The sequence below is a fragment of the Stegostoma tigrinum genome, chromosome 5 (genome assembly GCF_030684315.1).
Source record: "Stegostoma tigrinum isolate sSteTig4 chromosome 5, sSteTig4.hap1, whole genome shotgun sequence".
NCBI classification, from domain to species: Eukaryota; Metazoa; Chordata; class Chondrichthyes; order Orectolobiformes; family Stegostomatidae; genus Stegostoma; species Stegostoma tigrinum.
Window position 1 is genome coordinate 16,297,555 of NC_081358.1, and position 25,135 is coordinate 16,322,689.

The window sequence follows — 25,135 nt, forward strand, 5'->3', positions numbered from 1 at the left end:
TCTTCCAATTAACCTTTAACAACGAGACCACTTCATTTTAGTGTCTGGCAGAATTCAGAACTCCTTTATTTTATCCTAAATGAAAAACATTTCCTCCAAACATAACTATCTTATAAACTTCATGGTTTTTATATCATCCTCTGTAGACTTCAGAGTGGGATTTTCTGACATCATTCTGAAAGGCTGTGCAGTAAAAATTTTGAACTTGGTCAATCCACAATCAACTTACATGTTGTGATTGAGAAAAAATTAAGCCCATGTTTGGATACAATCATAGAATCATGCAGTAAAGACTGTTCAGCCCATTGAGTCTGTACTGCCAAAAGATATGGATTGTTCTGAATTTTTGAAGACTGGTACAGAGATGATGCACTGTAGACCTGGGAAATTAAATGTTGCTGTAACTGTATGGAACTTAACAGGCTATAAATTTGTAATGTTCATTAAATGTTATTTAATTTATTTTGAGAGACAGTAATTGTTGTAACACTATTCTTACATCATATTACAAATGACATATCAGTCTCATTACTGGAAGAATAATTTTCAAACAGCTTGCTGTTAAAGGATTGGGGCATAAGCCAAACTAAATGGTTGACAGAAGTGGTTGACAGAGTATCAACAGAACAGCTGCAGCCCTTATTAGTTAGATAGGCAGAGTCGCAAAGGGATTTTGATGATACCTTATCCTTCCCCAATCTTTTGTTGGCAAATGTATCTATGAGGGTATTGGGAGGGGACAGGATTGAATTCAGCCCTCTGTAGTTGAATGATACCCTGGTATGCATTGTCAAATTTTATGTTGAAAGAATGGGCACTTGTGTGAGTCACTGATATGTGGAGAATTGTAACCCAGCAAAGTCTGCACAGTCACAGAAGGGGAATAAAATGGAGAAGCAGAAGCAGTCAAAGACCAGTTGATTAGCACTTCTTTAAATAAGGCTGATAAATGAAACATAGGAGATCTTAGCATTTATTAGGTTGGATGGAAGAGAAGGAGATTTGTTATTTCAATCAAGTTTGGACCCTGTGATAATCACAGATACCATGTGTTTGGGTTGCGTTGAGTTACACTGAAGCTGAATTACGAAATGTCAACAAGTCAACATTTCTTTATTGCTATGGAGTTTAAAAATGCCACTTGGCAAATTTGTGATTTTAACTTGAAATCTTTTAAACTACAACTTGAAAACAGACTGCAAGCTTGGGCAAATCAAAACTGTTTATGAGGCTGAAAGCTTGCAACTCCTCACATTTTAACTTTCTGGCTTAGTTTTGGGTGATGATTTTTAATTTAAAAATATCTTCACTTCAAAAATCCATAGCTGCATGTCATTGAAAGGCTTGGAGGAAAGCTATTACATTCGCTTCAGTAACTTCACTGATTCAGCTGCAGATTTGATTTCAATGATTTTGAGTCAACAGGGTCACTCACTGAGATTTCAAGCTTATGCAATAGCAGTTGAAAATTAAAATCAATTTAGTGTGCTAAAGTGTTCCGTGAAAGCTGTAATTAGTATGATAGTTGGCACAGCACTGACTGTGACAAGGCCATGTCATGTTGTACACTGTGTAGAATCCTGATTGAAGATGGGAGGTCATAGAGTCACAGCTCAGGAACAGATCCTTCAATCCAATTTATCCATGCCAACCAGAGATCCTAAATTAATCTAGTCTCATTTGCCAGCATTTGGCCCATATCTTTCTGAACACTTTCTATTTATGTCTCCATCCAGATGCCTTTTAAATGTTGTAATTGTACCAGCCTCCACCATTTCCTCTGGCAACTCATTCTTAACATGCACCAGCCTCTGTGAGAAAAAGTTAACTCTGAGGCCCCTTTTAGTTCTTTCCCCTCCCACCTTAAACCAATGGCCTCTAGATTTAGACTCCCCTATCCATGGAAAAAGGCTTTGGCTAGTCACCCTATCCGTGCCCCTCATGATTTTATAAGCCTCTACAAGGTCACTCCCCAACCTAGAGCTCAAACCTTTCAACCCTGGCAATACCCTTGTAAATCTTTTCAGAACCCTTTCAAGGTTCACAATGTCTTTCCCATAGCAGGGAGACCAGAACTGAATGCAGTCTTCCAAAACGGGGCTAACTAATGTCCTGTACAACCGCAACATGACATCCTAACTCTTACACTCAACTGACCAATGAAGGCAAGTATACCAAATTCCTTCTTCACTATCCTGTCTATCTGTGACTCCACTTTCCAGGAACTATGAACCAACCAACAAGGTCCTTTGTTCACCAACACATTCTAAGACCAGACCATTAAGTATATAACCCTGTAGCCCAATGGTATCAATGTGGACTTTACCAGCTTCAAAATCTCCCCTTCCCCCACCACATCCCAAAACCAGCCCAGTTCGTCCCCTCCCCCCACTGCACCACACAACCAGTCCAGCTCTTCCCCTCCACCCACTGTATCCCAAAACCAGTCCAACCTGTCTCTGCCTCCCTAACCTGTTCTTCCCCTCACCCATCCCTTCCTCTCACCCCAAGCCGCACCTCCATCTCCTACCTACTAACTTCATCCCACCTCCTTGACCTGTCCATCTTCCCTGGACTGACCTAACCCCTCCCTACCTCCCCACCTATACTCTCCTCTCCACCTATCTTCTTCTCTCTCCATCTTCGGTCCGCCTCCCCCTCTCTCCCTATTTATTCCAGAACCCTCACCCCATCCCCCTCTCTGATGAAGGGTCTAGGCCCGAAACGTCAGCTTTTGTGCTCCTGAGATGCTGCCGGGCCTGCTGTGTTCATCCAGCCTCACATTTTATTATCTTAAATTAAGTATATACATCCTGCCCTGATTTGTTTTACAATGACAAACACCATACATTTATCTAAATTAAATTCCTGCTGCCACTCCTCAGCCCCGCAGTCCATTTTATCTCAGAGTACAACAGCACCTTGATCACTTTCTTCATTGTCCACTCTGCCACCAATACATTGTCATCTGCAAATTTATCAACTATGCTTCGGATATTCATATCCACATCATTTATATAAATTACAAAAAGCAATTGACTCAGCACCAATCCTTGCAGCACACTACTGGTCACAGGCCTCCAGTCCAAAAAGCAGCCCTCTACCACCATACTCTGTCTCCTACCTTCAAGCCAATTTTGTACCGCATGCCTAACTCTCTCCGGCTTCTGTGATTTAACCTCGCCAACCACTCTATCCTGCAGAACCTTGTTAATCACCTTGCTAAAGTCCACATAGATAATGTCCAATGCTCTGCCTTCATCAACCTTCTTTGTAACTTCTTCAAAAAACTCAGTCAAGTTAGTGAGTCACAATTTTGCAAGTTGACTATCCTTAATCAGTCCTTCCCTAAGATATACATGTAAATCCTATCCCTTAGAACCCCCTCCAACAACTTAGCTGACATTGATGTCAGGTTCACTGGTCTATAGCTCCTTGGCTTTTCCAAATCACATTTCTTCAATATTGGCACCACACCAGCAAAACTCCAGTCTTTCAGCACTTCACCCTTGGCTATCGATGATACAAATATCTCAGCAAGAGGCCCAGCAATCATTTCCCACTTTCCTAGTTTCCCAAAAAGTTCTGGGACACACCTGATCAGGTCCCAGGGATGTATCAGATAACAAGGTGTGGAGCTGGATGAACACAGCAGGCCAGGCAGCATCAGAGGCGCAGGAAAGCTGATGTTTCAGGTCTGGACCCTTCTTCAGAAATAGGGGAAGGGAAGAGGGGTCTGAAATAAATAGAAAGATGGGGAGGCAATGACAGACGGTGGATAAAGGAGCAGATAGGTGGAGAGAAGATGGACAGATCAAGGAGGTGGGGATGATGCTAGTAAAGATGAGTGTAGGTAGAGAGTTGGGAAGGGGATTGGTCAGTGAGGAGGGACAGGCAGGTAGGTGGGAGGGAAGCTGGACAGGTCAAGGCGGCGGAGATGAGGGATGTAACCACCTTTATGCGTTTCCAGCAAGTCTTCCTCTGTAATATGGACACTTTTCACAATATCACTATTTAATTCTCCATGTTTTCTGGCATCCATATCCTTCTCCACAGTAAATACTGGCACAAAATACTGGTTTAGTATCTTACCCATCTCCTGCAGTTCCACACATGAATGGCTTTGTTGACGTTTAAGGGACTCTATTCTCACCCAATTTGCTCTTTAGTTCGTAATGTATTTGTGGAATCTCTTTGGATTCTTCTTAATCCTATTTGTGAAAAATATCTCTTGTCTCATTTTTGCTCTCCTGATTTCCCTCTTGAGTTTACGCTACTGCCTTATATTCCTCTCGGGATTCACTTGATCCTATCTAAGCTATACTTGCTGTATGCCTCATTCTTTTTCTTGTCCAGAGCTTTAATTTCTCCAGTAATCCAGCGTTCCCTGCACCTGTCAGCCTTATCCATCATACGAACAGGTATATACTGCCTCTGGACTTTCGTTATCCCAGTTTTGAAGACCTTCCACTATCCAACCATCCTTTTTCCTGTAAATTGCTTCTCCCAATCAACTTCTGACACCATCCTCTCCTAACACCATCAAAATTAGCCTCACGTGGCAATAAGATTAACCCAGATATTACTCCCATCAAAGACCTATTTATTAACCTCCTGCCTAATTTCCTACGTTCTCTCTTCACAACCTCCATTCCTTTTCTTCCAATGTTAGTGGTACCCACACATACAATGACCTCCTGCTGGTCACTCTTCCCTTTGAGAACATTCTACACCTTCTCTGAGACATCCTTGATGTTCTGGTGTCTTGCTGTCAACTGCAGAAGCATCTGTCTGTGGCCCTGACTAGAGAACCCCCTGTCACAATTGATTGCTTGGAACCTGAAATATCTTTCATTACAGTCAAACCAGTCTTGTCATGAGAAATCTGGCTGTTGGTGCTACATTCCCCTGAAAGTCTACCACCCCCTACATTTTCCAAAACTGCATACTTGTTTGAGATTGGAATCGGCCACAGGAGACCCCTGCACTACCTGCTCACCCCTCCTACTTTCCTGGAGGTAGCCCAAATAACTGACTGTATAAGTGATAATGGGAACTGCAGATGCTGGAGAATCCAAAATAATAAAATGTGAGGCTAGATGAACACAGCAGGCCCAGCAGCATCTCAGGAGCACAAAAGCTGACGTTTCGGGCCGAGACCCTTCATCAGAGCACCTCTGATGAAGTGTCTAGGCCCGAAACGTCAGCTTTTGTGCTCCTGAGATGCTGCTGGGCCTGCTGTGTTCATCCAGCCTCACATTTTATTAACTGACTGTATATGTGGTTTTCTACTTTCCTGAAACTGCTGTCCATCACATCCTCTGAGTCCAGCAAAGTGCATTGCCTCTAACTGCTGCCTGAACCAATCCATGCTATCCAAATGGATTCATAGCACAACATATTTTCTGCAGCCATACTCAATCAGGAACATTAAAATTATCCCTAATCTCTGATCCAACAGGAGGAGCACATCACTCTACTAAAGACCACCTCTTAAACAATCTACAGGCACAGAAACTAGAACAGTCCTATTGCTCTAAAAACACTGCTCTGGATAACAGCACCTAGTTTTACGGCCTAAGTTAGAAACATAGGAATGTTAATGTTAACAATGCAGTAAAGGCTTGCTGCAGGTTGATAAAAGATTAAAAACACTGCCACAATGTCTGCCATTACACTGGACTGTATTGCTATATGTTGGAATATTATTTGCTATTGTACCAGAGCGCTTTAATTCTCCAAAACAAATTCCTCTTGTCAGCTGAGCCCAATATGATTGATTCCAGTAGTTGCAGGATACCTTTGTTTTTTACATGTGATGCTGATTATGCACAAATGCTGCTGGAAATTAATGGGAGAGGGAAAGTGAGTGACCCTTACAAGAGAAGCAATGTTGCCTTATGTGTATGAAAGCATCATATCATTTAAACCGGCAACAAATCTTGAGCCGTAAAGGATCAGACGACCCACTTGAACGTTACTCTCATAGCTCATCATGGCATTTTTTTAATGCCTGGGAATAAATTACATTATTACTTGCTTACAACCAGCTGCAGTGCAACAGTTGTCCATTTGTGAGAAAGGGATGTAATTGTGATTTGCAAAAAAAACTTCAAATGTGGAATATAATTGGTAATTTGCTGTTATCCATCACATTTCACTTGGTAGGTTACACTGCAGAACTTTCTGTGCCACTGAGTCTTCCTGCTCGAAACTTTTCCATTTTGTGTTATTTGTAATTTCCAACTAAAGCTCTTACAAGCTTAATGGGCAGTTGTGGATTGCTGAGAGGATCACTTTACCTAAGTAAAAGAAAACACTTACAATCCAGTCTTTTTAACATAATGGTCTGTACTTTGCATTAATAGGAGTGGGTGAAGCTGTCAGAGCTTTCTGTTTTTATGAAGTAAATCAGACAGCTGCTCCTTCGCATGCACAAGTGCAATTGAACCTAAAAATCCCAAAGTTGCATTCTGAATTCTTATGTTTCTTCACAAGTGATGTTGAAACAGAAGCTAAAGGTAAAGATGGCATTAAAATGCGTACATCAACGTGAAGCAGGATTATGCACTGACTAGTTTCCAATTAAACATTTTAATTTAGATGAGGGCAGGTTCATTAAGGAGTAAGTGATTCTTTAAGATTGTGATACACGATAAATATATTTTCCAATCTGATTGGTTGAAGATTGTTTCATGCGCTATTCACAAATATCACAGAGTATCATTTGAGAAATTGAAGGTAATAAAAGTGAATACTCACTAGGCTGGGAAATGGAGGTTTTTCCTATGCTGAATGGCTGCGTAAATTGTATGAATGTTATCTGGAGTTTACAAGAACAAGCAGTAATCTCAGTAAGATTGTTATGGACCAGACCAGAACCCCTCAAAATTTAATGGGAAGATAGCCTAGATCATAATGATTTTCTTATTTCAAAGGTAAATGCAAGGAGCTTGTGTTTCAGTGCAAATTGATCGGTCAAACTTCTCGACATTAAGCAAAACGCAATTTATTTGAGCACTGTAGTTAAAATACCACAAAAGGAAGAGGAAGGTGGAATAACAACTCTATTGGAAAACTTAATGGAATAATAGATTATTTTACTCTGAATCGTACCTGTTCCAATATAGTAACATTCCAAAAACACACTGTTGGCAATAATGGCAAATTCAGCAAAACAGATGGTCTCACATGCAATCCCACCAGCAAGATAAAGATACATTCAGCAGCTCCCCAGAGAGAGAGAGTGTGTAGCAGCCAGGAGAGATTCACCGCCTTCCAATGCTGCTAAGACCCCAGAAACAACTGCTGAAAGCTTACTAAAATCCTGAATTTGTGTGAACTTGGCCACACTCTCTCAGGCTGTTTCTATTGCCCCAACTTAAAAAAAATCTCAAGGCCACATGAATTACTTGTCTTCTCATAGTCTGCAGGGCACTTGTCTCCACCCTCTCTCTAAATGAAACCAGGACAAAATACATCCCTTAAAGCCACAGCATCATCACAAAGATAGGTACAATTCTAAAGGGGCTTTATCAGGTAAACAATGAGAGATTGTCTATTTTTGTCAGGATTCGGGTTTAGTGTAAGAGGTTGATCAATTAGTGCTGACAGAATGAAAGATTTCTTCACTCAAAGAGTCATGAGTCTTTGGAATTCCTCTGCTCCAGAAACTTGTTAGTGCTTTATCATTGAGTACATTTGAAGCCAAAGTAGGCAGCTTTTTTGTCTCTTGAGGAACCCAGGGGTATGGCAGCAGACAAGAGTATGCAGTTGACATCAGAGATCAGTCATGACCATTTAATGATGGACCAGGCTCAATCGCCTATTTGCTCAATTCTTGTTCATATTTCTTGTGTTTTTGTCAAATTGGATCAGACATCTGGTATGAGCAAATCTATGATCCAAAGTCTGCAAACAATTTGTGAGAAACTGATGACGTGGAGAATGATGAGTGCTGTTCTTTCACTACTCAGTGCAGAATGTCGGCTGATAACATTACTATTTGCCAGTTCACTAGAGCAATATTTTCTTCCCAAATCCGCAAGAAATTGTGGAAAAGAAAATCAGTGATACAAAATAATAGCTTTTCAATGGAAGCATGAACTTGAAGAAGTATCTTGATGTTGTTAAGAAAAGAAACCAAAGGGATTTGAACGTGAAGTGATCACCTGTGGTTTGGTTTCAAACCTAGTCCAAATGAATTGGACATACCTTCTGTATTTGAAACAAAAGTATACATACACTAGAGGCAGAAGTAGACAAATCACCCCTTTGAGCCTACTCCACTATTTAATACAATTACAGCTGATGTCATCTTGGCCCCAACTCCACATTTCTGTCAGGTTCCCATAAACCTTCAACCCACTACTAATTAAAAAACCTCTGTTTTTTCTCTCTCTTCCATAAAATTAGTCAATTCCTGATATTTACCAAACACTGGTCGTGAAATCCATAGATTCAGGCCCTTTGAGACATTGTCTCTGCCTTAAATCTGCCACACTTTATCCTAAAAGTATGGCTTCTCATTCTGGATTGTCCCACAAGAAGAAACATCTTCTCTACGTCTAATTTATCAATCCCCTTTGGTATCTTATACACCTCAATTAGATCTCCTCTCATTCTTCTAAACTGGAGGAAGTGTAGGCCTAAACTACTTAATCTCTCTTCATAAGACAACCCGCCTTATCTCTGTTCCTCTAAACTGGATAAGATCACACTTGTGCTTGTTAAACTTCATGTGCCAAATTTTAACTCATTCACCTAACCAATCCTTATCCATTTACAAATTTCTTATTTCTTTATTGCAACTTACTTTCTCAACTATTTGGTGTCACCTGCAAATTTGGCTAGGGCGCATTCTATTCCTGCATTGAAGTTATTAATATAGATGGTAGATTATTAGGACCCTTGGACTTAACCCTGCGGCAACTAATTAATTATATGTTGCTAACCGGAGAAAAGATCCATTTATCTGTATGAACCTCTGACTCTGTAATTTAGACTCATTTTTGTTTGTCAATCTTCTACACATGTGAATAGATTGCATCTAACTCCATGTGATCTTACTTTGTGTACTAACCTTTTGTGTGACACCTTAACAAGTGCCTTCTGGATGTCCAGAGAAACAAAATCCACACAAGATAATTATCCACTTTGCTTGTCACATCTTTGAAGAATTTTAGTAAGCTAGTCAAACATGATTTACCCTTCAAAATTCCATTATGACTCTGATGGATTATATTTTGACTTTCCAAATGTACCATTATAATTTCCGTAATAATGGATTCAAACAATTTTCCAAAAATAGATGTTAAATTAACTTGTCTATAGTTTCCTACTTTCTGCCTTCTTCCCTCTGTTATTGATTATTATTTTTCCAATTTGCTGGAACCTTTCCCATATACAGGGAATTTTGCCATGTTATGACCAGTGGAGTAATTGTCTCTGCTGCCACTTGCTGTAAAACATTTGGGTTAAACCATTAGGCCCTGGAGACTAGTTTGTCCCTAATCCTGAGTTTGCCCAGTGCATTATCCCTCATTATGATGATTGCTGAGTTCTACCTGTTCTATAACCTTTGCATTGCCTGTTAATATTAGGCTGATACATGATCACCCACCATGAAAACTAAAGCAAAATATTGCTTCAGAGTTTCATCCATTTCTGTGTTCCCTACTATTAACTCCCAACTGTCATCTTCGAGTGGACCAACATTAGCTTCAGCTATTTTCTTCCCTTTTACATGCTAATCATAGTTTTTGCTATATGCTTCTACATAAAAGGATCTACTTCTTGGAAAGTAAAAACTGTCCCCTTATGAATTTGATACTGGCTTTGAAATACCTTACCCAAAATGGAAGGATGAGAATAAGTCAAAATTAGGCAATCAATCTTTATGAGGCAGACAAGTCTATAGTGCTCCAGGGTGTTCTTTATTATTGATTAACTAGTCAAATTAATGAGCCCCAGTAGAATAGACTAATAACTGGGAGCCTCAGATTCTTTAGGCATAGCTCCAGAATATCATGCAAACTCATAGAGCTTAGTGTGTTTAACTCAAAGGTAGCATTCATTTGTACAATCATCTGGAAAATTAGCAGTGCTTCTGTGCACAGTTGGAGGTCTGTAATCCTTGAGCTTTGTCGGCTGAAGCCTATCTGGAGAAAGCCAAACCGTATGTTGCCTGAAAGAAAAAGAATGCTCTATAGATGGCTAAGTAAAGCTATATGTGTGTGGATTTCTCAGTGCTTTGGTGTACAAATTATTATACATGGCAAGAAGATTTTGCAAATGGAAGATACCCAATTAATAGAGCAAGCTTAACAAAATGGCCTCAGTAGAATAATATAATAACTGGAAGGTAAATAAAACTGATGGGGCCTTCGTGGTACAGCAGTAGTGTCCCTACCTACCCCAAAGGTACATCATTGAACAGGGTGATTAAAATATTTACAAGCAAAATATTTCAACCAGTGCAGAATAAGATAGCCTGCTGAAGTTGGAATGAAACACATCATAAAGTTAATATAAAAGAAGCTTCAGCTGGTACTTTTAGTACAGAGGTCCTGTTCCTACCAGTGTGTCAGAAGGCCTGGATTAAAATCTCCTCTGCTGTAAGGGTCTGTCATAACATATCTGAACAGTTTGGTTAAAAAGAAAGCTTTTTAAAAATAAAGTCTGGTTGGCTAAATTCTAGTATTTGGGCTTCTTGTGGCACATTGATGGTAATGGCCTCTGCACCAGAAGGTCCGGGCTCAAGTCTCACCTAACCACCTACCCTATCCCTGTAAGTCTGCTTTTCCCATGGCTAACCCACCTAACCTGTACATCCCTGGACACTATGGACAGTTAGGCCAATCCACCTGACCTACATGTCTTTGGACTGTGGGAGAAAACCAAAGCACCCCAGAGGAAACCCACAGAGACACAAGGTTAATTGAATGGATAACACCCTGTCCATATCGCTGCAGCCTCTACCACTTGTCATCTCCACAGCTTGATTTTCCATCTTGCATTGTCAGCCAAGTTGAATATGTTACTCTCCATGTCTTCATCAAAATCATGAATTTACATTGTAAATAGCTGAGACCCTAGTCGTCATTGATGATCACTCATTAATGAGTATGAAATTCTGTGTTACTGGTCACCGTTCTGTCGGTCCTTGTGCGGATAATGAGCTCAAACCACGGGGCACATCTCTGACTGTACACTCAGTAGGTGTTTCCAGGAGGTGGAATTGGTCTTGAACTCAAGATCACTGGCATTCTTTTTTCAGGCTCTTTTTCTTGCTGATGAGTGTTCTGAGTTGTCTCCCTTCAGAGAGGCAGTTGTCCCAGTCTGTTTCTTCTGAGCAAGTGTTTCCCAGGGATTGATATCTATGTTGGATTTCTTGAAGGAAGCCTTCAGGGTGTATTCAAAGCCCTTTCTTTGCCCCATTCTTGTTTGAATGCCCTCCATGAGTGAGATGAAGAAGTTTGGACCTCAGGCATCCTAAGCACATAGTTGGATCAGCAAAGCTGGTTTCAGATAATTGTGGCCTTGATGCTTGTGCTGTTGGCTCCTTCAAGGATACTGATGCCAGTATCTGCCTATACTCACAGCTGATGCAGAATATCCATCTCAAACAGCTTGATGGCATTTCTCCGGAGCCTTGGAGATAGTCCAAGTATCTGAGCCACGGATCTCCATATTAGCAAGGATGTCATAATTGTCAAAGACCCCAATTCAAAGGATAGTTTGGATGTGTTGTTGGATGAGCGGTGGCTTTCTGGGTAGGGGAATTGTTGACATTTGAGAGGATTTCTCCCTGATGTTAATGGAGAGATAAACTGTCACTTGCCCTGGGATGCGTTGGTGAAGGACTTAAGTCTTCTTGAAGTTGAGGCTGAGACTAATCCTTCTACTTGAGGCTTCAGAACTAACCCTGTGACAATCCACTTTTAGCAACCTGCCAACTTGAAAATTCCCTGTTTATGTCTATTCTCTGCTTCCGAACCATTAACCATTCCTCATATTCGGAAGAATGCTTTGAATTTTTCAACAAGATTACTTTGGAAGTATTATTATGAAACCTCAAAGATGCAGACATTCTTAATAAATGTTTTACATTTTTAACTTTTAAAAGATGATACTTGAATGGGCATTTGTAAAATAAGTTTTTAAGTTTGAAATTTGTGAAGCATTTTTAAAAGAAGAATTCAATATTTGGATAATTAATAATTTACCTAAGAACAATTGTTTTCCCTCTTCACAAAAAGCCATTCTTTATAATTGAAGGTCACTAAAGGATAAGGGATGGCACAGTGGCCTGACATCAAACCACACCCCTCCAATATCTATCATTATTTACATAGTGTATGTTGTGCTGCACTAGGATAGATTTACCAGGATATTTCTAATAAGGAAAGAAGGCTAACAGCATTGCATAGGCACTCATACAGTACAGTATCTGTAAACATTACACGTTGTGTGACCATTAGCCATTAACTTGCTGTGCTAACTACAGATCCTACCCCCAAGCTGTCTTGATTGCACCAACATCAGGAAATAATCCCTGTAATGGCTTTGAGTTAGAAGTAATACACTGCAGCCTAGAAAGATTTACCCGAGTTACCAAGGTTGCAATCACCTCCAAGTTCCCATATTGCACACACGGTGTAGGAACTGCTCACTTCAAGCCAGGAACATAATCCCTTCCATAGCACTAAAGATGGCTAGGCTCTACACTTTTTGTTCCACAGTTGCAGCTAGACAGACATTCATACAGCTAGTGATTTGAAGTGAACATATCCTTACAAATAAAATAATGTATTTTCAGTGAAGTGTCACCCATGCGCCTGATTTCTGGTATGATTCAAATTGATGTGACATTTCATTGTTGCAACATTTTGTGAGGAATTGAAATTTAATTATTCATCACTTATACCTGACATATACACATTTCTGGATTAAAAGTGATATTTGAAGTAAGTTAGGCATGATGCTAAATGAGCTAAATCAGATCCTATCAGGAACATGTTGATAAAAGTCAAACTCAGAATAAATGCAACCTCCAGCTGTTTGATTTCAGTTGCTTGCCTGTATTTAAAGTTTGACTGCTCGTTTTTATTTCATCTGTAAATTGCCTCACTATGATATACAACTATTTTGACCCTTTCCTCATTGATTGCAAATTCTAATATTTATTTGTTTAGAGCCTGGAATGACACTGTGCTGCTCAAATAAGTATAGCACAGAAATGGTTTAATGGTCTATAAAGAAATTATACAACAGCCATTACATTTGTAGTTTTGGTCAGGACTTTGTGCTGTCAGATGCTAAAGCACTTAGGTATATTGAAAAGGTGGAAGCCTCTTGTCCTTTAGAAAACTTAATGTACACAGTCACAAAAAGAGTTATAAATATGATTCAAATGATGGATAAACTGACAGATACAGAGTTCAATAGACATTGTACACTAAGAATCTCATTCATTCTCATTCACTTGACAATTGTAATTTATGATGGATTGAACATTTTATCAACCACCTTTATCAATTTCACTGCAATACTTTCAGAAAATGAAACAGTGTTATTTATTTCTCTGCTCCAAATCTAGGATTGTGTTTACATTGACCAAAGTGACGAGTAATGTTCTTTAGCTGTGTACAAAATATAGTCATTGCAATGAGTCTGTTAGTTGTTCTTTTATGGATGTTCTTGGCTCAGTGCTTTGTTGCCTTATCTGTTTTACCAATAGGTGATTCAGATTGATTTTGAAGAATTTGACTTGGAAATAGGCTATGACACTCTCACCGTCGGCGATGGAGGAGAAGTTGGTGACCCTACCACTGTGCTGCATGTGTAAGTGCATTATTGACCATCCAGTCTGTATTCAAATTGTCTGCTTTTATCAAGTGTTTTGGGCTATTATGCCTGAAAGACCAAATCAAAAATTATAGAAATACGCTGTGACTGTTGCAGCCTTTATTAAATCGAAAGGGATGCCTTTTAACAGAACTGAGTCAAAGAAAAATGGTTAGTGCGGAAAAAGTAAAAATATGATTTCTGAAAAGATATTGAAAAGACAGAAATTGAGAAGAGCTGAATCACTGTCAGATGGAAATAAATATAATGGAATATGAATGGAAATAGGCTAAAATTAAAACTGATTCCGAAAGTTTGAAGTTGCTGAACTCAAGATCCAATTGAAATTTACTTATTTGTTTACTCGTATGGTTAGAATCCTGTTAGAATTGATTTATTTTTAAATTTTAAGATTATTATTGACTATTTTTGATTTTAACTGTCTGCTTTAATCACACTTTCCCTGGTCCATCAGGTTTCAATAAAGCAAAGCTGTTCTAACAACAGAATATACACAATATTCTTTATTAAAGGAAAGTACACTGTAAAAACACGGCAAAAATGTTAACCATGCAATGCTTACAATCTCAATTGATCCCTTTTATCTGGATTTGTCTGAAAATCAGACCAGAGCAGGTGATCAGAGACAATGGGAACTGCAGATGCTGGAGAATCCGACATAACAAAGTGTGGAGCTGGATGAACACAGCAGGCCAAGCAGCATCTCAGGAGCACACAAGCTTACATTTCGAGCCAAGACCATTCATCAGAGAGGGGGATGGGGAGAGGGCTCTGGAATAAATAGGGAGAGAGGGGGAGGCAGTTTGAAGACGGATAGAGGAGAAGATAGGTGGAGAGGAGACAGACAAATTAAAGGGGTGGGGATGGAGCCTGTGGAGATGAGTATAGGTGGGGCGGTAGGGAGGGGATAGGTCAGTCCGGGGAGGACGGACAGGTCAAGAGGGCGGGATGAGGTTAGTTGGTAGGAAATGGATGTGCGGCTTGAGGTGGGAGGAGGGGATAGATGAGAGGAAGTTCAGGCTAGGGAGGCGGGGATGAGCTGGGCTGGTTTTGGGATGCAGTCGCGGGAGGGGAGATTTTGAAGCATGTGAAATCCACATTGACACCATTGGGCTGCAGTGTTCCCAAGCGGAATATGAGTTGCTGTTCCTGCAACCTTCATAACAATTAACTTCTGCCCATTTTACCTGCTATATATAGTTTATGTTCATGAAAAGGATATCTTGGAACACAAGGGCTCCTCCTTGGCAATCACTTTAGCTTTTTTCTGAAAGCCACATCACATAACTGACACTGACAGAAAATGGCAATTTAAGATATTTCCTTTAGTAATCTTATATGCATTATAATTAACTTATTTTGAGTCCATTGGCTGAATAAAGATATCTGCCATTAAGGTGAATTTTAATATTTTCCCACATCTGCATTGTTTTAAAAACTACTTTGAATTATATTTATAAATATTGTTCATCAACCTGGATACATTACGATACACCTCTGGAGCAGGTGGGGCTTGGACCTGAACCTTCTGACTCAGAGGTAGCAGCACTACCACTGTGCCATCAAAGTCCCCAAAAATTGGAAAGAGTGACAAAATTAGTAGGTGAGGTTTGAACCTAGGCTGGCAGACGTTAGATTTCCAATCCCTCACCTTAACCACACAGCCAACTACAGGCACAAAGACATAATACATCATACATAGAAGCTGCACAAATGGAAATCCCACTTTGCATGACATTTGTGCTAATGGGAAATTAAGTAATATGAGTCAGAATCAATTATTCAACCATGTTAGCACTGATGGTCCAGCTAAATTCTACCTTCCTACGTTACCAAACACTGTTATGCTGGAGGAAGAGGAGCAATGGGAGGCTGTAAGTGAAGCCAGATTAATTAAACAGCTTGAGAGCAGGGGGTGACCACCTTGGTCCTATTCATAAAGCAAAATATTGTTGATTGAAGTGTATTTTCCCAGGTGCTACTTTCAGTACAAGTTTCAGCAAATTGTGCATCTGCAAAAGACAGTTTAGAGGAGACCGTTTTTGTTATTTCTGACACCTGATTCGTTCGAGTTAGCTGCACACAGTGAATGCTGGCTGAGGCAGCTAAACTGATCTTTAACTTTTGTAACGTAAGTTCATATCAGGGAGTCAGAATGAACTCTGAGAGATTGACCAATTTACTGTTCACTGTTTCACAAGACAGGTAATTAATGTTCTCTTTGCTGGGGCAGGCTAATACATACAATTTGACAGTATTCACAGAATGTAAGATTGAGTGTGAACAAATTGATTTAAAAGAGTTATTTTAAACTTCATTGCTTGGGCATTAAATTAAAGGAATGGATCACCGACAGGTTGAAGTGCATGCCTGATTTACAATCCATCCATTTCTATTGAGTTCTACAAAAAGTGGTCATTCTGCTCCACCAAGTTATCACTCAGCCTGTGAAATTGAAAATTATCTCCAAATCTGCAGGATGACACCAAATGCACAGCACAGGAGAAATAACACTGGAGTGACTGAATATCCTGTTGAAACAAAGGAAAATTTATATTCACTACCGTGTTTCCATTCTATTTCTTTCTTCCGTTCAAACATGGTTTATGGCCCTTTTATTTCCCAATGTCTTTCTACAAAACTGTTTAACATGTCAAATGTTCAACATGCAACTTTGAGCCGTAGGGTTCTGTTTAATGCCTTCCCTTAAACACTGACACCTAAGTTTATGTATAGCTTCAAAAGCTGTAGATGCCAATCACTGCCTATGGCAGCCATTTGGTGCTTTTATGTCTCTGTCTTTATTATGTGCTGTGCTGCTGGGGATTTCTGTAAAGTTGCTCAAGTCAGTAGGGACAGGATTTTTCCAAGGAGTCTGGAGGATTGTGAAGACCTGACAGTAGAAAGCCTGTGCTATCACTCACAAGGGCTGTGGTTGGCATGTTTTGTGAGCTACAGAACAAAAGAGGAAACAGAGTGAAGACAGCAAAGTGGAGAAGCTGAGTATAAGGGAAACATTGACAAAGAGGCTTGTCAATAGAAGGCCATGGTCCTGCAGGGACAACTACTCCTTGTTGGATCTCAGCCAGAAATAGTTTGTAGGGTGGATATAATTCACGAAGGAGGTGGTGATTAAACTGTACTGCCTGCACCAACTGGATGTGTTGCTGCAATGTGAGGGAAGAGTGGCACTGCCAATGGCTGTGAAAATCATCTCCAAATTTCTATGACTCAGGATCATCTCAGAGCTAATAATAGTATTCTAGGTAGCTGTGGGAGTCAGCAGGAACAACACCTCATATTTTGCTTGGGAACCCTGCAGCCCAATAGTTTCAATGTGGACTTCACGAGTTTCAAAATCTCCCTACCCCTTACCCTATCCCAAAACCAGCCCAGCTCGACACACCTCCCTAACCTGTCCTTCCTCCCACCTATCCCCTCCTCCCACCTCAAGCCCCCCACCACACCTACCTACCAGCCTCATCACGCTCCCTTGACCTCTCTGTCCTCCCTGGGCTGACCTATCCCCTCCCTAACACCCCACCTACTCTAAGATAATAAAATGTGAGGCTGGATGAACACAGCAGGCCAAGCAGCATCTCAGGAGCACAAAAGCTGACGTTTCGGGCCTAGACCCTTCATCAGAGAGGGGGATGGGGGGAGGGAACTGGAATAAATAGGGAGAGAGGGGGAGGCGGACCGAAGATGGAGAGTAAAGAAGATAGGTGGAGAGAGTGTAGGTGGGGAGGTAGGGAGGGGATAAGTCAGTCCAGGGAAGACGGACAGGTCAAGGAGGTGGGATGAGGTTAGTAGGTAGCTGGGGGTGCGGCTTGGGGTGGGAGGAAGGGATGGGTGAGAGGAAGAACCGGTTAGGGAGGCAGAGACAGGTTGGACTGGTTTTGGGATGCAGTGGGTGGGGGGGAAGAGCTGGGCTGGTTGTGTGGTACAGTGGGGGGAGGGGATGAACTGGGCTGGTTTAGGGATGCAGTAGGGGAAGGGGAGATTTTGAAACTGGTGAAGTCCACATTGATACCATATGGCTGCAGGGTTCCCAGGCGGAATATGAGTTGCTGTTCCTGCAACCTTCGGGTGGCATCATTGTGGCAGTGCAGGAGGCCCATGATGGACATGTCATCAAGAGAATGGGAGGGGGAGTGGAAATGGTTTGCGACTGGGAGGTGCAGTTGTTTGTTGCGAACTGAGCGGAGGTGTTCTGCAAAGCGGTCCCCAAGCCTCCGCTTGGTTTCCCCAATGTAGAGGAAGCCGCACCGGGTACAGTGGATGCAGTATACCACATTGGCAGATGTGCAGGTGAACCTCTGCTTAATGTGGAATGTCATCTTGGGGCCTGGGATGGGGGTGAGGGAGGAGGTGTGGGGACAAGTGTAGCATTTCCTGCGGTTGCAGGGGAAGGTGCCGGGTGTGGTGGGGTTGGAGGGCAGTGTGGAGCGAACAAGGGAGTCACGGAGAGAGTGGTCTCTCCGGAAAGCAGACAGGGGAGGGGATGGAAAAATGTCTTGGGTGGTGGGGTCGGATTGTAAATGGCGGAAGTGTCGGAGGATAATGCGTTGTATCCGGAGGTTGGTAGGGTGGTGTGTGAGAACGAGGGGGATCCTCTTGGGGCGGTTGTGGCGGGGGCGGGGTGTGAGGGATGTGTCGCAGGAAATGCGGGAGACGCGGTCAAGGGCGTTCTCGATCACCGTGGGGGGAAAGTTGCGGTCCTTAAAGAACTTGGACATCTGGGATGTGCGGGAGTGGAATGTCTTATCGTGGGAGCAGATGCGGCGGAGGCGGAGGAATTGGGAATAGGGGATGGAATTTTTGCAGGAGGGTGGATGGGAGGAGGTGTATTCTAGGTAGCTGTGGGACTCCCACAGCTACCTAGAATACACCTCCTCCCACCCACCCTCCTGCAAAAATTCCATCCCCTATTCCCAATTCCTCCGCCTCCGCCGCATCTGCTCCCACGATAAGACATTCCACTCCCGCACATCCCAGATGTCCAAGTTCTTTAAGGACCGCAACTTTCCCCCCACGGTGATCGAGAACGCCCTTGACCGCGCCTCCCGCATTTCCCGCGACAAATCCCTCACACCCCGCCCCCGCCACAACCGGCCCAAGAGGATCCCCCTCGTTCTCACACACCACCCTACCAACCTCCGGATACAACGCATTATCCTCCGACACTTCCGCCATTTACAATCCGACCCCACCACCCAAGACATTTTTCCATCCCCTCCCCTGTCTGCTTTCCGGAGAGACCACTCTCTCCGTGACTCCCTTGTTCGCTCCACACTGCCCTCCAACCCCACCACACCCGGCACCTTCCCCTGCAACCGCAGGAAATGCTACACTTGTCCCCACACCTCCTCCCTCACCCCCATCCCAGGCCCCAAGATGACATTCCACATTAAGCAGAGGTTCACCTGCACATCTGCCAATGTGGTATACTGCATCCACTGTATCCGGTGCGGCTTCCTCTACATTGGGGAAACCAAGCGGAGGCTTGGGGACCGCTTTGCAGAACACCTCCGCTCAGTTCGCAACAAACAACTGCACCTCCCAGTCGCAAACCATTTCCACTCCCCCTCCCATTCTCTTGATGACATGTCCATCATGGGCCTCCTGCACTGCCACAATGATGCCACCCGAAGGTTGCAGGAACAGCAACTCATATTCCGCCTGGGAACCCTGCAGCCATATGGTATCAATGTGGACTTCACCAGTTTCAAAATCTCCCCTTCCCCTACTGCATCCCTAAACCAGCCCAGTTCATCCCCTCCCCCCACTGCACCACACAACCAGCCCAGCTCTTCCCCCCCACCCACTGCATCCCAAAACCAGTCCAACCTGTCTCTGCCTCCCTAACCGGTTCTTCCTCTCACCCATCCCTTCCTCCCACCCCAAGCCGCACCCCCAGCTACCTACTAACCTCATCCCACCTCCTTGACCTGTCCGTCTTCCCTGGACTGACTTATCCCCTCCCTACCTCCCCACCTACACTCTCTCCACCTATCTTCTTTACTCTCCATCTTCGGTCCGCCTCCCCCTCTCTCCCTATTTATTCCAGTTCCCTCCCCCCATCCCCCTCTCTGATGAAGGGTCTAGGCCCGAAACGTCAGCTTTTGTGCTCCTGAGATGCTGCTTGGCCTGCTGTGTTCATCCAGCCTCACATTTTATTATCTTGGAATCTCCAGCATCTGCAGTTCCCATTATCTCTCACCCCACCTACTCTCACCTTTTCTGGCTCCATCCCCACCTTTTTGATCTGTCTGTCTCCTCCCCACCTAGCTGCTCTTTGATCCATCTTCCATACACCTCCCCCTCTCTCTATTTATTTCAGAGTCCCCTTTCCTGCTCCGCTGATGCTGCTTGGCCTGCTGTGTTCATCCAGCTCTACACTTTGATATCTCAAATACTCCAGCATCAGCTGTTCTGACTATTTCTGAACAAAATTTTGAGGCCCTTTCTCTCTTTCGTAGATGCTGTCAGACCTGCTGAATATCTCCAGCAATTTCTGTTTTCACCTGCATCAACTCTTTTCTTCCTAACTGATCTAGAATATTTAATGTTCAAGGAAATTGGAAATAGAAATGCTAATGTAATGACTACCAGCTGATGCATTACCCAGGCAACTTTCAATTGCAGGACTGAGTCCAAGAACAGTTGGACTTGTAGCAGGGGCTTCCTGAGGTAGGGATCTAGACCCACAGGGATCATCAGCTGACATTTTGGCATCACAAGTACTGAGGGAGCAACAGTTGCATGGAACTTTCACAATGCTATAACAATGCACCACCCACTCTAACCAGCCTTTGCTCTGTTTCAGTTTTCACTGAAGAGTGACTGCAATTTTCACGGCGTGAAACAGGGTCACAGTGCAAAGTGCTTGGCAATCACTTTCTTTTACATCCTATGTGAGAAGTAAAACTATGCTCCTGGTTTCAATGGCTTTGTGAGTAATTCAGTACTGGCTATTGGAGACGTTGCTTCCTGGGTATCTGTCCGGTTGGCAGCGAAAATGCAACTGTTTCCATCTGAATCTTTGTTTGTGTTAGGGCACAACCAACTGGTGCTGTAGCTCTGTCCAGTGACTTTTGCCAGAAAATGTCCATGTGGAAATGCCGTAAGATTTTGAAAATAATTTACATCCAAGGAGTTCCCACCCTACCACTAAACACCACCTCAGTCAAATATCAACAAGAATGACCTTGTAATCCTTACAAGTAACTAACGATGTTTTAAATGAAATCCTAGAAAACAGCTCATGGCAAGGACAGAGTTGTAAGTTACAATCCTTTCCAGACAGGGAGGTTAAGAAACAGCATTGGCCAAATATCATGTAACATATTAAAATCATGCAAAACATTCTAAGAGATAGCAACAACTGCAGATGCTGGAGTCAGAGATAACACAGTGTGGAGCTAGAGGAACACAGCAGGCCGGGCAGTATCAGAGGAGCAGGAAAGTTCACGTTTCAAGTCGGGGCCTTCTTCAGAAAACATTCTGTTTTTTTTTCAATATGGAAAATAGCTTGATCTTCATTATTATTGTTAAAACCTCAAATAAATTCCTTTTGATTTTACATTGACAGATTCACAATCTAAAAATATTCTGACATACTGTGCTGTGATATTATAGAAGTAAAATAGTATATTTTCCGTGGATGTGTGGTTCATTAGTATGGTCCTTTGTTGCAGTTTGTTACAGTTGGGATCGGAAATATGATAATGTAATTTAGGAATGTTTTCATTTTAGGAAATTCATACTTTAAATGAAATGGCATTTTGGAAATTGAGCAACAGTAAGTTGACTTTCAGTTGAACAGTTTATTTGATTTCTCTCTATTATTGACTGCAGGCTGACGGGTAGCTTTGTCCCAGACTTGATTGTAAGCAAGAGCAGTCAGATGTGGTTACATCTACAAACCGATGAAAGCATTGGATCAATTGGCTTCAAGATAAACTACAAAGGTAAAGGATGAAAAGCATCTTGCATAACTCATGTGTATTTGATATTCCAGGACAATGCTTTATTTCCTTTCTTTGAACGTTGTTGTATATTGGCTTTCTGGGTATATCAGAATCCAAAATGTAAGTCCTGATATTTTAAACAATTCAATGTGAGTTGGCTCACAATATGCAAACACAAAATATATCCTCCATCACAAATCCATCATTGAAATCCTAAAAGTAAAAGAAGGCAACATGCAAAAGACATTGTAATCAATTCCTACATGCACTACATAAGTTGCATGTTAAGAAATTAAAATACACCTTTGCTTTGGCTGATATGCTTGTCTGTGAGTTTTGATGGTGAGAACAGCATTTATTGTCTGTCCCAAACTGCCCTGAAGAAAGTGATGGTCAGTCTAGGTAACTTCATAAACCATTTCAGTGTATTATTCAGGGTCACATATCGATATCCTTTACCTGGGATTTTAGAGGGTTACTACTGAATCACCATTACTTTAATCTGTTAAAATTAATAGAATTTCAAAGCAGAACAAACAGTTCCAGGAAGAATAGTGAACATCTGCAGATTTGTTCTGCAGTAGATGTTCCTTTGAAGTCAAATATCCTGCAAAAATAAGGTTAGCATTTTAAAGGAATAGTCTGTACTAATAAATCGCACCTCACACAAAGTCTGAGAATCTCGCCTGTACTAACTGTAAATGATATGGAACACTTTCATGCTTGGAACCTTTTAGCCTGATGCAAAATTTGTCAGAAAGTTTTTTTTTGAATGTGTATCAATTTTCAGCTCATGCAATATTGTTTAACATATTAAACTAATCACTTGCGGATGAATTATTTTAAGCCTCCATTTCTGCCGGTAACGATTAACAAAATAAAGTATTTCAACCACACACAATTACCTCTATTATGTGAGTGATTTTGTACCTCACATTAATAATTTACCCTATTGGAATATTGGAAATCAAACTGATTAAGAACATGCCACAATTTTTTCGAGTGAGACTCACATTATGAAATTACAGCTGTTATGCCTTGAGATTATTTAAGAGGGCAATTGGTATAAATTGTAGATATGATGTTCAAAAATGGAAGTAGAGAGAAAACAGGGACTTTTAGACCAGTAAGCCTAACTTAGGTAGTGGGGAAATTTCTTAAATCTATTATCAAGGACTTTATAGTGGAACATTCAGAAAACAGTTCCAGGATTAGACAGTCAGCATGGATTTATGAATGTAAAAGCTTGCTTAACAAATCTGATGGAATTCTATTAAAATGTTACTGGTAGAGTTGACAAGGGGGAGGCAGTTGATGTGGTATATTTGGACTTTCAGAAAGTGTTTGATCAAGTCCCACATAACAGATTATTGTGCAGGATTAACGTGCATGAGATTGTGGGAAGTGTATTGGGATGGATAGAAAACTGGTTGGTAGAGAGAAAACAAAGAGTAGGCATTAATGGGTTCTTTTTAAATTGGCAGGCAATAACTAGTGGGGTACCACAGGGTTCAGTACTGGGACCACAGCTATTCACAATGTATATTAATGATTTGGATGAGAAAACAAAATATGACATCTCAAAGTTTTCAGATGATACCCAGTTGGATTGGAGGGTGAATTGTGATGAACATGCAGATGTCCTTCAGTATGATATGGATAATTTGGCTGAGTGGGTAAATCGATAGCAGATGCTGCATAATTTGGATAAATGTGAGGTTATCCACTTTGAAAGCAAAAGCCAGAAACTAGATTATCAACTGAATGGCTGTAAATTGGGAGAAGGGAGTGTGCAGTGGGACCTGGGTGCCCTTGTGCATCAGTCACTGAAGATAGGCATGCAGATGCAGCAGGTAGTAAAGAAGGCAAATAGTTATGTTGGAATTCATTTCAAGAGGTTTTGAGTACAGGAGCAGGAATGTGTTGTTGCAGTTGTACAGTGCCTTGATGAGGCCACAGCTAGAATATTGTGTGCAGTTTTGGTCTCCTTTTCTGAGGAAGGATGCTCTTGCTCTCGAGGGAGTGCAGTGAAGCCTACCAAGCCGATTCCAGGATTGGTGGGTCTGATGTGTGAGGAGAGATTGATTAGATTGGGATTGTTTTCACTGCAGTTCAGACAAATGAGGGGAGAATCTCACAAAGACTGATAGAATTCTCATAGGGCCAGACAGAGTGGATGCCCGGAGAATATTTCCAATGGTGGGTGTGTCCATAGCAAGGCATCACATCCTGAGGATTTGGGGTAGACCATTTAGGATGGAGATGAAGAGACCAAAGAGTGGTGAGCCTGTTAAATTCATTGCCACAGTTGATGCCAGAACATTGAATGTATTCAACGGGTGGCTAGATATTGGACTTGGGGCGAATGGGATCAATGGTTATAAGGAGAAAAGCAGAATTAGCCTATTGTGTTTGATGATCAGCCATGATTTTGCTGAATCACAGAGCGAGCCCAAAGAGCTGAATGGATTCCTCCTGCTCCAATCTTCTTTGTTTCTAAGTTTCTGTGATATATGTTCTGGGTTAGAGCTTCTATTTTGGGTGATGTGGGCACAAATTGTTTCCAAAATTGCTTATTTTGGACACAAAAGGTGTTTATTTTTCCTCACATATACATTCAAATTTTTACAAAACATGCAAATGCAAAAGCTGACTTGAAGCAGCGGAATTAACCATTGGTTTATAGCACATATTTTTAAGTTTTTCCTTTAAAATATTATCCTGCGTCTTTTGAAAAGAACTAGCCATTGTCCAAGTTGCCATCCATATCTTCTAAGTGTGCATTTACTTTAGGGGCTTATCTGGTCTCATATATATGAGGGTATACATTTTCCAGCATGACAAGAGCCTTGTGGAGTAAACAAGATGCAGTTTGTTGCATCTTTGCATAGAGGCTGCACATTATGACAAAGCCTGTTCAGAGGGCTCACCCTAATGTTCCTTTCCACAAAATCCTTCTTTACTCTCTCACTAAGTCCACATGGCGTCATCATTGTGGGTGGTGCTCATTGTACTCAATTATGTATTAAACCTCTCAGACATTAACACTCGAGTCACTTTATGCAATTTGACAAAACCGGGATGATCACAAGTCACAACCAGCCAAGCATGTTGAGTGCCATGTCCACTTCCCCAGAGTTATCCTAACTAAGAATGACTTTATCAACAGGGCAGAACCATTTATAAGTTATGTAGGTGGGCAGCAGGCAACCTCATGGCAAATAGTTCAAGAAAATGTATGCAATCAAAAACTTTTACAATGTGTCCCTAGTGCATTTGCATACCAAAGAACT

The 25,135-nt window shown here is 41.7% G+C and overlaps 1 protein-coding gene across 1 annotated transcript in view; it reads left to right on the forward strand.

Annotated features, from left to right (window-relative positions):
* csmd3b (CUB and Sushi multiple domains 3b) overlaps window positions 1-25,135 on the forward strand; it is a 1,751,526-nt gene that overhangs the window by 1,230,052 nt on the left and 496,339 nt on the right. The window contains exons 11-12 of the mRNA XM_048529668.2: window positions 13,742-13,845; window positions 21,730-21,842. Coding sequence (XP_048385625.1) covers window positions 13,742-13,845; window positions 21,730-21,842 — 217 coding nt within the window. The remainder of the gene's footprint in view (window positions 1-13,741; window positions 13,846-21,729; window positions 21,843-25,135) is intronic.